The sequence below is a fragment of the Ranitomeya imitator genome, chromosome 1 (genome assembly GCF_032444005.1).
Source record: "Ranitomeya imitator isolate aRanImi1 chromosome 1, aRanImi1.pri, whole genome shotgun sequence".
Lineage (NCBI taxonomy): Eukaryota > Metazoa > Chordata > Amphibia > Anura > Dendrobatidae > Ranitomeya > Ranitomeya imitator.
In genome coordinates, this window is record NC_091282.1 from 433358394 (window position 1) to 433373388 (window position 14995).

The 14995-nt window shown below is 41.5% G+C and overlaps 1 protein-coding gene across 1 annotated transcript in view; it reads right to left on the minus strand.

The window, feature by feature from the left end:
- CFAP95 (cilia and flagella associated protein 95) overlaps positions 1-14726 on the minus strand; it is a 92560-nt gene extending 77834 nt beyond the window's left edge. Inside the window, exons 1-3 of the mRNA XM_069763582.1 lie at positions 14363-14726; positions 9021-9132; positions 4274-4389 (exon numbers count right to left, since the gene is read on the minus strand). Of these exons, the coding sequence (XP_069619683.1) occupies positions 4274-4389; positions 9021-9132; positions 14363-14451 (317 nt within the window). The 5' untranslated portion in view covers positions 14452-14726. The remainder of the gene's footprint in view (positions 1-4273; positions 4390-9020; positions 9133-14362) is intronic.
- Positions 14727-14995: the final 269 nt, after the last annotated feature.

Below are 14995 nucleotides of genomic sequence, written 5' to 3' on the forward strand. Positions count from 1 at the left end.
CCCCACATATGGTGTATCATCGCACTCAGGACAAATTGGGCAACAAATTTTGGGGTCCAATTTCTCCTGTTACCCTCAGGAAAATACAAAACTGGGGACTAAAAAAATAATTTTTGTGGGAAAAAAAATTTGTTTTATTTTTACGGCTCTGCATTATAAACTTCTGTGAAGCACTTGGTGGGTCAAAGTGCTCACCACACCTCTAGATAAGTTCCTTAGGGGGTCTACTTTCCATAATGGTGTCATTTGTGGGGGGTTTCAATGTTTAGGCACATCAGTGGCTCTTCAAACGCAACATGGCGTCCCATCTCAATTCCTGTCAATTTTGCTTTGAAAAGTCAAACGGCGCTCCTTCCCTTCCGAGCTCTCCCATCCACCCAAACAGTGGTTTACCCCCACATATGGGGTATCCGCGTACTCAGGACAAATTGTACAACAACTTTTGGGGTCCAATTTCTTCTCTTACCCTTGGGAAAATAAAAAATTGGGGGCAAAAAAATAATTTTTGTGAAAAAATATGATTTTTTATTTTTACGGTTCTACATTATAAACTTCTGTGAAGCACTTGGTGGGTCAAAGTGCTCACCACACCTCTAGATAAGTTCCTTAGGGGGTCTACTTTCCAAAATGGTGTCACTTGTGGGGGGTTTCAATGTTTAGGCACATCAGTGGCTCTTCAAACGCAACATGACGTCCCATCTCAATTCCTGTCAATTTTGCATTGAAAAGTCAAACGGCGCTCCTTCCCTTCCGAGCTCTCCCATCCGCCCAAACAGTGGTTTACCCCCACATATGGGCTATCAGCGTACTCAGGACAAATTGTACAACAACTTTTGGGGTCCAATTTCTTCTCTTACCCTTGGGAAAATAAAAAATTGGGGGCGAAAAGATAATTTTTGTGAAAAAATATGATTTTTTATTTTTACGGTTCTACATTATAAACTTCTGTGAAGAACTTGTTGAGTCAAAGTGCTCACCACACCTCTAGATAAGTTCCTTAGGGGGTCTACTTTCCAAAATGGTGTCACTTGTGGGGGGTTTCAATGTTTAGCCACATCAGGGGCTCTCCAAACGAAACATGGCGTCCCATCTCAATTCCAGTCAATTTTGCATTGAAAAGTCAAATGGCACTCCTTCGCTTCCGAGCTCTGCCATGCGCCCAAACAGTGGTTTACCCCCACATGTGGGGTATTGGCATACTCAGGACAAATTGTACAACAATGTTTGGGGTCCATTTTCTCCTGTTACCCTTGGTAAAATAAAACAAATTGGAGCTGAATTACATTTTTTGTGAAAAAAAGTTAAATGTTTATTTTTATTTAAACATTCAAAAAATTCCTGTGAAGCACCAGAAGGGTTAATAAACTTCTTGAATATGGTTTTGAGCACCTTGAGGGGTGTAGTTTTTAGAATGGTGTCACACTTGGGTATTTTCTATCATATAGACCCCTCAAAATGACTTCAAATGAGATGTGGTCCCTAAAATAAAATGGTGTTGTAGAAATGAGAAATTGCTGGTCAACTTTTAACCCTTATAACTCCCTAACAAAAAAAAATTTTGGTTCCAAAATTGTGCTGATGTAAAGTAGACATGTGGGAAATGTTACTTATTAAGTATTTTGTGTGACATATCTCTGTGATTTAATTGCATAAAAATTCAAAGTTGGAAAATTGCGAAATTTTCATAATTTTCGCCAAATTTCCGTTTTTTTCACAAATAAACGCAGGTACTATCAAATAATTTTTACCATTGTCATGAAGTACAATATGTCACGAGAAAACAATGTCAGAATCACCAGGATCCATTGAAGCGTTCCAGAGTTATAACCTCATAAAGGGACAGTGGTCAGAATTGTAAAAATTGGCCCGGTCATTAACGTGCAAACCACCCTTGGGGGTAAAGGGGTTAATGAATTCTAATTGTATCTCTTTAACAACTTATCACCTTTAGTGAAGAGATCAACATGAGACTAGTGTCAATTACTGTATTCTGACATTAGAAGTAGCTCTTTTTAGATATATATCCACTTTGTTTTAAATATATATCAATGAAAGTTATTTTTAGAGTATTGTTTTGGTTGTTCAAACAGAAAGCAAAAAAAACAAACTAACAAAAAAAAAACCATAACAAACAAAACAATGAAATTCCAGCATGGGAAGAAGGAGGTATTGACCTGAACCTACCTGACAACTAAGCAAAGTTTTGGCTTAAGGTACCTTCACACTAAACGACGCTGCAGCGATCCAGACAACGATCCGGATCGCTGCAGCGTCGCTGTTTGGTCGCTGGAGAGCTGTCACACAGACCGCTCTCCAGCGACCAACGATGCCGGTAACCAGGGTAAACATCGTGTTACTAAGCACAGGGCCGCTCTTAGTAGCCCGATGTTTACCCTGGTTACCATCCTAAAAGTAAAAAAAACAAACGCTACATACTTACCTACCGCTGTCTGTCCTCGGCGCTTTGCTTCTCTGCTCTGGCTGTGAGCGCCGGGCAGCCGGAAAGCAGAGCGGTGACGTCACCGCTCTGCTTTCCGGCCGCTGTGCTCATAGCCAGAGCAGAGAAGCACAGCGCCGGGGACAGACAGCGGTAGGTAAGTATGTAGCGTTTGTTTTTTTTACTTTTAGGATGGTAACCAGGGTAAACATCGGGTTACTAAGCGCGGCCCTGCGCTTAGTAACCCGATGTTTACCCTGGTTACCAGTGAAGACATCGCTGAATCGGTGTCACACACGCCGATTCAGCGATGTCAGCGGGAGAGCCAGCAACCAAAGAAAGGTCTGGCCCTCTAGCCCCGACCAACGACATCACAGCAGGATTCTGATCGCTGCTGCGTGTCAAACTAAACGATATCGCTAGCGAGGACGCGGCAACGTCACGGATTGCTAGCGATATCGTTTAGTGTGAAGGTACCTTAAGATGCACAGCAGTTAATTCATGAAAGTTAAACTTAATTTCTTCTGACCAGCCTTTAAGTAGTGTGCTACAATATAAAGGGGGACATGGCGCAGGAATATAGCGTGTAACCTGGCATCAACTTATTTTATTATTTAAAGATGATGTCAAATACTTCCCACTGCAAACACAATCTATACAAAATATACCGTAAATGAAGTACAACCAGAAACAGCTTATGTCTGAATATTCTCATTAAATTCATCACACTGTCTTATTTTAAGGGCATAAGGACATACAGAGAGAAAGCAGCCCCCACTATAGCAGATGGATTACACGCTTGCCCCTTATTAAAATGCAGGACATATGAGCACAGAGCTGAACTCATAGTGATTCGCTGATCCCCAGGGAGGTCTCAATCTAATGGCGCATTTAGACAAGCTAATAAGGCCTCAAGAGTTGTTAGAAATGCTTGTTCCAGACTATCAGCCAATCTAAACAGGCCAGCAACCACCCGACAAAAAAGTAAAATGCTCATTCATGAGGTGCTGCCGATAACATGGCTTTCTATGAGCGCATAAATTTCATCGGCCGATCTAATCAGGCCAGTAAATGATAGCCGATCGTCTCCTATATAGACAACTGGAAGATGTTTAAGAGCTTCGATTTGCCCGTCTGTAGGGGCCACTAGGCTGTCACATCTGTGTTGTAGTTTGTTATGAACAGAAACCAATATGCAGTGCCACACTCCTCACCCATCAGAGACCTAACAGACCCCACTATTTTATAATATAATCCATTGAGCTGTACAATTGTTTTTTCTTCCAAATATGATGGAATCTACAACAGGGGCTTTAATGTAGATGAAACCAAAGACTTAGAAGAAGATGAAGAAATAGATGTAACCCCTTCCAAAGCCCGAGACATTATATAATAAAGTAAAACACACAGACATGCATTTAAAGGGGTTGTCCATTACATTTAATGTTCCTCTATTAAAATACCTACTGTATTCCTAATGTGCTCAAAACTGCCCTATGGGGAAAGCCTTTCACTTCTGTTAGGTTGATGTTCTTTCCAAGATGGGGAGAAGTAAGGAGAAAGCTTCAGACGGAGACAAGGAAACATGAATGAGGGTGTCGTGATAATAAGGGACAGAGGAGGAACAAATCGTATTTATAAAAGGTAATGAACTGTTTTTTTTCAACTGAGTTTATTTTAACAATCTATATTAGGAGTCAAAGAATTGAATGAAGTGGACAACCTCTTTAATGTTTCTAGGTATTTATTACACAGTGTAATAAATTGCAGATAGGCTAAAACTCAAACCTTGGGGTTGAAAATCTCAATTTACCTGTAAACTATAGAGCAAGTTACCTTTTAAGATTGAGAGTATCAAAGTTGTCCTCATTGACCATCTGTTTGCCAACATCTCGGACTTCACCTTTCAGATAAAGTTGAGACAGTTGATGTTCAGTGGTGGTATTCCAGTCCTGAATAAAATAATGCAAATTATGACAATTGGTCACATTTTTTATATTTTAATAGACTTGTTTTTTTCAACTTGTATTTTGTCCATGTTCAAATTTGCCATATAGTAATTTGTAAAATCCAAAATTTTTAAAAGATTTATCCAACTTCATTGGAAAGTCATAACTCAAGACCAAAACGTTTATAGTGCTGATAATGACAGGAAGGCAGTCACTTTAGAGGGGTTCTCCAAAAATGTAATTAAATACCCATAATCACATAATTCAAATGGCAGCCAGTTCTGGTCACATGTCAGGACATGCAGCAGTCAGAAAACCAGTATCGTAAGCACACATACCTCAGAGAGCCGAGGATAAGGGCTGTGAAAAGAATAAATCTTTCGTGCTCAGTCATGTGGGAAGATTTATTTTCTCTTGCATCTGAGCCCTTCTCCTAAGTTCACTGAGATGTGCGCTTACAATAATGATCTTTTGACTGCAGCCGGATAAGTGATGTAATGGCCACTGATGGCCACTGATGCATAAGAACTATTACATGACCTGAAGTTTATTTTATAGAACTGGTGCACCATGGTAATGTCATGTGAAGGACATTTTATACACGTCAATATCGACACTTTAACAAGCCTTGCAATATGAGTTAGGATAAAAGCCAAATCAGAATTCCAATTTGCAGGCACTAGAGTTCAAGTCCTCTTCCACTTCCTCATATTGGCATGCCAGACCTGGCTTGTCAATCTCCACAAGGAGTAACCTTATCCCTTAGTTCCCAGCCTTAGCCTTTAACCTAGCCGAATCAGATCTCATACTCTACACTGCCGAGGGGTAGTACACCGAAACACTGTGTCTGCAAATTGAGATTCTGGTTTGGCTTTTATCCTAAATCATATGGCAAGGCTCGTTAAAGAGTCGATATCAACTTGGAGGATTGCTACTTCCAATAGGTCCACTAGACTTCAAGTCCTCGTCCTCTCTGAAGAGACAATTTGCATATTTAATATAGAGGAGTGCTTCTCAAACGGTGAGGTCATGTGCCCTGTAGTTAGTGAGGCTCAGTTCTGTAGGAGCTTTCGCAGAAGTTTTTTCTATGGCTACATATATATGGTTTACCAGCATAATTCACTCCTTTTGTGCCCTTTAAAGGGACTCTGTCACCTGAATTTGGAGGGAACAATTTTCAGCCATAGAGGCGGGGTTTTCGGGTGTTTGATTCACCCTTTCCTTACCCCCTGGCTGCATGCTGGCTGCAATATTGGATTGAAGTTCATTCTCAAACACCCGAAAACCCCGCCTCTATGGCTGAAAATTTTTCCCTCCAAATTCAGGTGACAGAGTCCCTTTAACTCCTTCATGCTAGACATGTTTTTGTTTTTTCCCTGCTCCAAGAGCTATAACTTTTCTATACCCCCATCAGCAAAACTGTATGAGGGCTTGCTTTTGGCAGGACAAGTTGCAATTTCTATTGATGCCATCAATAAGCAATTTATTTAAAAGCTGAAACATGTCAAATAGGGTAAAAAAATTGCAAAAAGGTTAACTTTGTTTATTGGGTTTCATTTTCACAGTATTCATTGTGTAGTAAACATTAGTTGGAAATATAATTCTTCAAGGCAGTAATGTTTGCAATGCCAAACATATTTAAAAAAATGCTGACGTGTTTCGATTTCTGTTGGCATTTTCTAAGATCTATGACTTCTTATTTTTCAGTTGATGGAGCTGGGTGAGGGCTTTTCTTTAAATGGAGAACTGTATTTTTTTATTGGTACCATTTTAGGGTATATAAAATGCTTTGATCATCTATTATTGCATTTTTTGAGGAAGACGTTGTGACCAAAAAATGGAATTACTGAGGTTTCGATTTTTTATTTCAAATTTTGCAGAATTAAACACACAAGCTAATTACTTTAATATTTTTCATAGCTCAGGGTCTTACGGACGCAGCGACACCAAATATATTTATTTTTATTTCTGAATTGGGAAAAGGGAGGATATATATATATATATATATATATATATATATATACATACACACACACATACTGTATATATTATATACTGTGCATATATACATAAACACACACAGCTCTGGTAAAAGATACGGGACCACTGCAAAATTTTCAGTTTGTCTGATTTTCTCTTTTTAGATATAATCTTGAGTAAAATGTAACTTATTCTTTTATTCTATAAACTACTGACAACATGTCTCCAAAGTTCCAAGCAATACATTTTGTATTTATTTTCTGAAAATGAGAAATGGTCAAAATAGCAACAAAAAAATGCATTGCTTGCAGACCTCAAATAATGCAAAAAAATAAAAACAAGTTCATAAAAACTATGTAAAGCAGTTAATACAAGAGAAGATAGATTGTAGATTGTGAGCCCTCGCGGGCAGGGTCCTCTCTCCTCCTGTACCAGTTGTGACTTGTATTTTTCAAGATTATTGTACTTGTTTTATTATGTATACCCCTCCTCACATGTAAAGCGCCATGGAATAAATGGCGCTATAATAATAAATAATAATAATAATAATAATAGTATTCTGCTACAGATGGATCTGGATAAGTTGGAAACTTGGGCTGAAAGGTGGCAGATGAGGTTTAACAATGATAAATGTAAGGTTATACACATGGGAAGAGGGAATCAATATCACCATTACACACTGAACGGGAAACCACTGGGTAAATCTGACAGGGAGAAGGACTTGGGGATCCTAGTTAATGATAAACTTACCTGGAGCAGCCAGTGCCAGGCAGCAGCTGCCAAGGCAAACAGGATCATGGGGTGCATTAAAAGAGGTCTGGATACACATGATGAGAGCATTATACTGCCTCTGTACAAATCCCTAGTTAGACCGCACATGGAGTACTGTGTCCAGTTTTGGGCACCGGTGCTCAGGAAGGATATAATGGAACTAGAGAGAGTACAAAGGAGGGCAACAAAATTAATAAAGGGGATGGGAGAACTACAATACCCAGATAGATTAGCGAAATTAGGATTATTTAGTCTAGAAAAAAGACGACTGAGGGGCGATCTAATAACCATGTATAAGTATATAAGGGGACAATACAAATATCTCGCTGAGGATCTGTTTATACCAAGGAAGGTGACGGGCACAAGGGGGCATTCTTTGCGTCTGGAGGAGAGAAGGTTTTTCCACCAACATAGAAGAGGATTCTTTACTGTTAGGGCAGTGAGAATCTGGAATTGCTTGCCTGAGGAGGTGGTGATGGCGAACTCAGTCGAGGGGTTCAAGAGAGGCCTGGATGTCTTCCTGGAGCAGAACAATATTGTATCATACAATTATTAGGTTCTGTAGAAGGACGTAGATCTGGGGATTTATTATGATGGAATATAGGCTGAACTGGATGGACAAATGTCTTTTTTCGGCCTTACTAACTATGTTACTATGTTACTATGTTACCCCAGCTGCCATTTGTCATTCCTTTTGTAGGTCACTTGATGTCATCCTGCAGTTGCTGAATGACATTCGAATAAGATGACGGTCATCCCAGTCAGTGGAGAGTTGTTTTCGCCCTCTGCCGGTCTGTAGCTTTGTTGTCCCCGATGTCTGCTGCTTGGCCTTGTTGTAATGGAAGCCGTCATAGAAATTTTAGGATAGAGGCAATATGACGCTCACTGTGTCCCTCTGGTTGTAAAGCCAGAACTGAGCCTTTCTTTTCCTCACTTTTCTTTTCAACTCCTTTGGCATGTATAAAGTTATTTTTTCATTCCTATTACTTTTGGGATATTACTAGCACTTGTTTTGCCATACAACTTGTCCTATTTCAAGAGGATTGTGAACACCACAGCAGTTTGGGAACCACTCCTGGCAGTGACTGCTGGGTGTCAGCTGATCACCCTGCGGCGATCGAGTGTGCATACAGCTCCTGGACATACTCAGTACATCAAAGGCCGTGAAGCTCTTCCCAACCAAGACGTACTGAGTAGGTCCTAAAGGGGTTAATATGACTCATTTCACTATAACCTTTCAGTGTAAACAGGCTGCCAATCACCTGATGAGCCAGCAAAATGCTCATTCATTGGGTCAATTGATCATTTGTCCAGTGCAAAAAAAGTCATAGCTCTCAGTGGAGCCTCATCTGTGAAAACAGGACTCACATTGCCAAGAACTATGGCAGCCCATGTGCACCGAGTGATCTATTCCTGATCGCTTCTTGTGCATTGTTTACCGCGCTCCGCCAGTACAAACAGGCTGTTAAACGACCACCAATTACTAAATGTTATATGATCAGCTGATGCCAACGGTGCCCCCAACAGACCTCTTACAATCAGAGGCATACATAGAAATCATCAGGCCCCACAGAAGAAGTCCTAAATGCCTTAGCAGTGTGCCACTGCTTACAATATAGTTGCTGTAGTTCCATCATGGTGAGCATTGTTAGATGGCAGGAATAGCACTATGTGCAACACTAACTCCCCCCCACTAATAGAACTGATAATGCAAGCTACAAGTCTTATCTTTTGAAAATACAATCCAAAATTTGTCAAAACCCATTAAAAAGGGCAGGTTACTGGTATCAGTCCCAGTACTGACATTTGGGCAGGGTTAAATATAGCTTTATTTACATAAACCAAGAAAAAAAACAAAACTTAATCTAACAAATTATACTCACTTCACTGGTGTCGTTTCCTAATCGTCTATAGGTAGATTGAGACAAACTCTTCTTACCTAGCGGAGCTTCATTGACATCATAATCTTTAGGTTCAGCTTCACGACTCTGATGCCTAAGCAACAATAAATTTAAAAAAAATTAAAATTGACAAATATTACTTATTTCTTTGTAAAATATTGACCAGTTTTAAAGATCTCCAGTTACTGTCATAAAACATCATACATATACTGTAAAATAGTATAGTTTTGTCTAAATAAAGCACTGGATATAAATATGGTGAGCACCTCATGGGTCTAGGTCTGTAGGCCACAAGAATCACAAGCATTTACACAGCAAAGCAGCTCACCAAGTGAAAAAAGCAACCTTTCATAAAAGCCCGGGGAACAAGTATTTTTGATTGGTATTTGTAAGCCAAAACCAGCAGTGTCTCCAAAACACAGAACAGGTGTCAGTCTTTCAATTACTGTATAGTTTCCACTCCTGGTTTTGGCATTCGTACAATGATGCAGAACAGTGACCAAGTACTGAGGTGTGACTAAGTCCTAAGGCCTCCTTAACACGTCCTGATATTTCCGATAATGGAAAAAACAGTACCAGTGATATCAATGTCCATTTGTACGATCCTTGTGCTACCATGTATCCGTATGTACCATACGTGTGGCATCCGTTTGCATAATTAGTGCCATGCTTGTGTATTTTACTGTACAAGTATTTCGCTAATAAAAAATAAATTGAAAAAATTGGTGTGGTGTCCCCCTTATTTTTAATAATCAGCTAAGGGAAAGCAGACAGCTGTCAGCTTGTCTCATTGTGCTGAGAAGGGCCCAATAACCATGGAGCTTCCCAGCCCATTAATACCAGCTCATAGCTGTCTGCTTAGTGTTTACTGGTTATTAAAAATGGAGGGACTCTAAATAAAATGACGTGGACCCCCCTATTTTAATAACCAGCAAAGGTTAAGGAGACAGTTGCAGGCTGATATTAATAGGCTGGGAAGGTCCATGGTTATTGGGCCCTTCCCTGCCTAAGACCAGCCCTCGACAGCCCCCAGAAATGGTCCATTAGATGCGCCAATTCTGGCATTTAGCCAGGGCTAGTCCCGATTGCCCTGGATCAGTGGCAATCAGGATAATGGGAACATGGTGTTGATGTCAGCAGCTGGTGCTTACATCAAGCTCTGTGGTTAGTAATGGAAAAGAAAGAAACATATACGCAAAAGTCCTTCATTTGCAAAAATCAGTTCCCCAAAATTTTCCTCCTTCATCCATTTATTAAAAAAAAAAAGAAGTCCACACCAGTCTGCTGTAATCCACATTGAGCTCCTACAACGATTCCCGCCTTTTTAGTCCAGAGTATGGAGTACTGTTCACCAAACGAAGCTCCAAAGACTAGAGCAACAGCCACTGCCAGTTCTCACGCTGCGCCCTTCAAGAACCCGGCTGCTGTGACGAGTGGTGACGTTAGTAAGGTCACCACAGTTCACATCTGCCGAGTAACAGAGAGGGCAACGCGAGAGCTGGATTGATGAGCGGAGATGTCAGCGCTCATCATTCTGGCTCTCACGCTCCGCTCATGAGAGCCGACGGCTGTGAATTGAGGTCCTCTCTTTTTATAACTAGTAAAGGCTAAGCAGACAACTCGGAAGCTCCATGGTTATTAGGACCTTCCCAGCATAATAAGACCAGCTTAGTTGTCTGCTTTCACTTAGCTGGTTATTAAATATAGGGGGGACCCCACACCATTGTATTCAATTATTTATTGCTAAATACATGTGCGGTAAAATATATAATTAGTTCCGTGATTGTGTATCTCACGAACACCTTTCCATCTACCTATTTATCATTTTTTCTCTATCTTAGCACATCTAACACCTAAACAATGGTCATTTCTATTCTGCATTCTAGTCCAGTATGTGTCCCGCTGATGTTGCCCACAGATGTCACAAGTATGTTACATATGGACACACGGGTGCCACACATGGATGTGGATAGCACCAATACTGGTTTTTCCAGTACCGGAAATATCAGGACATATGAAGGAGGCCTAAGGTTATGTGTCCTGGTTCAGGATTGCTTCAGGATTTGGTCAGGATTTGATGCAGGTAAAATCCTGACCAAATCTGCACCTGAGGTCACTGGCAGGTCACCTGCGGTGTTCTTGCGTGTTTTGCTCATTGTAACGACATGCTGCTTTCTGAAAAGACGCGCCGCATGTGCGTTTTTGCGGCTATGCCGCATGCGTTTTTTCCTGCATAGTGGAGATGGGATTTCATGAAATCCCCTCCACTATGCTGTAACATCTGGACACTGCGTTTTTGACGCTGCGTCTCAACGCATCGTCAAAAACGCAGCGTTTCCTGAATGTGGAAACATACCCTAAGGCTGTGTGTCCACAATGAGTTTCTGGTGATCTTTTTACGCTGCATATTCTTGCTACAACAAGAACGCATCATCTTGCAGTTGCCGAAAAGTGGATGGGATTTATAGAAATCTCCTGACCACTGTGTTTTTTTAATCTTTGCGCAAACCGACCCGCATTGCGTGTTTCAAATCTTCAACATGTCAATGTCTCTTGGGGTATCCTGAGTTTTATGTGCGGATTTTTGCCATCGACTTGTATTGTATATTCCGAAAATCAGCAGATAAACAAGATACACGCTTTAAATGTGTTTACAAGGAAGAAATGCATGAAAAATGCATGTAATATGCACATGACTATCAGTAAAGTTTTCTCAAAGTCATATGACAGGAAGTATGTAAAACAAAGTACCGTAGCTTTATTTAAAAGCATGACATGACCCCCAAAAAAGAGACAAAAAACACAGCGTCAAAAACGCATGCAATAAAATTGTGGTCAAATGTCAAATTAGCATGATGTGTTCAGCTGCAAGATGGCTTCCAGCCACCTGTTGGGAGTCATCCTGTGTAACAGACTCCCTCTCCCTTAGGGAGTCGCTGAGCAACAAGTAGAATCATTAATCAGTAAGGTGTACTACTAGTGAATTATGTTCCTTGTTCCTGCTGCGGCCAGTGTCCTGAACATTTTCCTCTGGTCCCCTGTGGCCAGTGTCCTGAAACTGTATCCCTGTTCCCAGTCCTGTATCCGTAGTCCCCTGGTCCCAGGGTGGCCAGTCCTGTATTATTATTATTATTATTATTTATTGTTATAGCGCCATTTATTCCATGGCGCTTTACATGTGAGGAGGGGTATACATAATAAAAACAGGTACAATAATCTTAAACAATACAAGTCATAACTGGTACAGGAGGAATGAGGACCCTGCCCACGAAGTTGCCTGGTCCTGGAGCGGTCAAGTCCCTGAAACCTTGTCCCCTGGTCCAGGAGCGACCATGCCTAAATCTCATCCCCTGGTCCACGTACTGCCAGTGCCTGAATATTGTTCCCTGGTCCATGTGTGCCAAACCCATATCAGTATTCCAAACTGGCGTGTCAAAACCGATCCCGAATCCATGTCAGTAACCATTCTGTAGAGGTGCCAGAACTTACTAGTCTGAACATTGCCCTAGCCCAAACCAGTGTCAGTGTACCTGACCCCTGGGGGTCAGCATCTGCAATATCAGGTTCTGCCCAAGAGTCGTACTTGATGGCTACCTGCAGCCCAGTCTGTCTCCACCATCAGGAGCTCCAGTGAACACCAAGTAGCCGCTTAACTATGCCCATTCCTGGGCAGGCCCAGCCCTGTGGTACAGTGGGTCCTGAATTCCACATGTGCCACCATTGGGCGTAATACACAGTAGACTATTGGCTGAAACCATTGATATCTGCAGTTTTGTGGGATGTTAATCTAATGTATATGGTGGCTTAAGGAACCTTGTGCTCGGAAGAGCCATCTCTTTAGTTTTCTGCTTTCTGCTAGGTTCACAGGGTCTTCCCGAGTACTCTGGTTGGGGCCACCATTCTACTCACAGGTTCTCTGGCTAGCTAGGGCTGTCATGCAAAGCAGCAAAGGACAGAGTTTGCTAAGGCTACGTTCACATTTGCATTGTACGATGTTGCGTCGGCGACGCAATGCACAACGCAAACAAAAACGCACAAAAACGCATGCTAAAATGCAGTTTTGTGACGCATGCGTCCTTTTTTGCCGAATTTTGGACGCAAAAAAAATGCATCTTGCTGCGTCCTCTGCGCCCTAACGCTTGCGGAAAAAAAAACGCATGCATCGCAAAACACATGCAAACGCATGTCCATGCGCCCCTATGTTAGGATGCCCTGGTCTGCACTGCGCGCCCACAGTGCTATAAGGATCTCATCTGCACATAAACACAAAAAATGTTTTCTTGAAAGTCATCCAGTTAATTTTTATACTAAAGCTATGGCTTTTGTTTTCAGAGCCAACAGACTCCCTTTTAAAGCGAATCCAAAATCTCAAATACAGATACCATATTATATTAGAAGAGACAGTCCCGAGGTCATCAGCCAGGACTAAAATGGACAGTATCCAATGGAGCTCCCAAACAACATGTATCTACCAAAAAATGGAGCATATAACCACAAGGAAAAAATACATTTTTATTTCAAAATCAATTATGACACATCATAAATATGAATTAAAGAGTAATCATTTAGACCACAAAATACACAAATCGAAATTCTCAATTTCCTATAAAAAAAATAAATAAACATTATAGAAGCAGTCACGACCTTACAGCGTGGGAAAATGTTCGGAAACTTTCCCACGCTACAGAGTTCATGTCGGCTCAGGCTATAAGGCTGCGCAGGCAGCTTTTCATTCATTCCTCTGTGGTTTACAGCCTGGTCGGTTGCATTAGCAACGCTCCCGGTTGTAAACTATTACAATTATCGACTATTCTGCTATCTAGCTCTGTATGAAATATAAATATATGTATATAGACTGTATATATGTTTTCACGTATATTTGAGTCCATGCATCCAGTATATGTCCATTTTGTAAGCCGGTGAGAAAATCTCGCCATACGAATGTCACACGGATTCTTACATGAGAGAAAATCGCATCCTCGCTCTGCACACGGATGACATATGGATCACTGTTCAGGGAACATTTCTGCGAATCTCAGAAGTAAAAAACGAACCGTATTTTTATACGTTGTGTGGAACGCCGGCCTATGGCTGTATATGGAGACTGCTCGCTTGCGCCACCTATCTAGAAAAAAAGCAAAATAGTGCCCACAGTGGAGCAATATATTGGTATTTCTGGCTATGTAACCTTTTTCTGCAATTGTCCCTTCTGGAGTTCTACAGTACACAAGTCCTTGTATCTGACAAGCAGAGGCTGGAGAACCTTACTTCCTACACAGCCCCCAATATGAATCCCACCCTACAGAAGCCCTGCTGTCTCTTACCAGCCAGACACCTTGGTGGGCTTGTCATAGTGCATGTGACTGGAGCGCAGGTACAAGGAGCCCTTCCTGTCCATTCCATACATCGCCATATGTGTCGGTCCACAGAGCTGCTCTCTCGTGTTCTTCCGCGCTGGAACTATTTTCTCTCAGTGAACTATGAGTAGAGCGTTCTCGCTGCCATAGTAACACCAGCGCCTGGGGCCGCTGTGCTGTCTGATCAGTCCGCGACGTCACAGTCCCGCATTCCTAGGAAGTAGATCAGTACGGGGGGGACAGTGACGAGTGCCCCCCGTGCCTTTGTGAGTGAGACATTATGGCGCTGGGGCTGGCATGCTAGCTGACATGCCAGCACAACCGCTGAGGCTTGGACACATTTAGCCACTGGGTGGCAGCACTAATCAGGGACCGATCTGACGTTATATGTGATTATATATGGTAACATTGCTATCAGATGAGTCCTTGATTAATACTGCCACCTGGTGGCTAAATACCTGTGACATCCACAGTAACATAGCAATACAATACATATGATTTATTGGATTATTGCCATCACTCTATTTTCCTGTAGTTTCTTCCCCTTTCCAGAAATGAAATATTAGCAGCTTCATTATGTAATATAAGAAGTGTAATCGC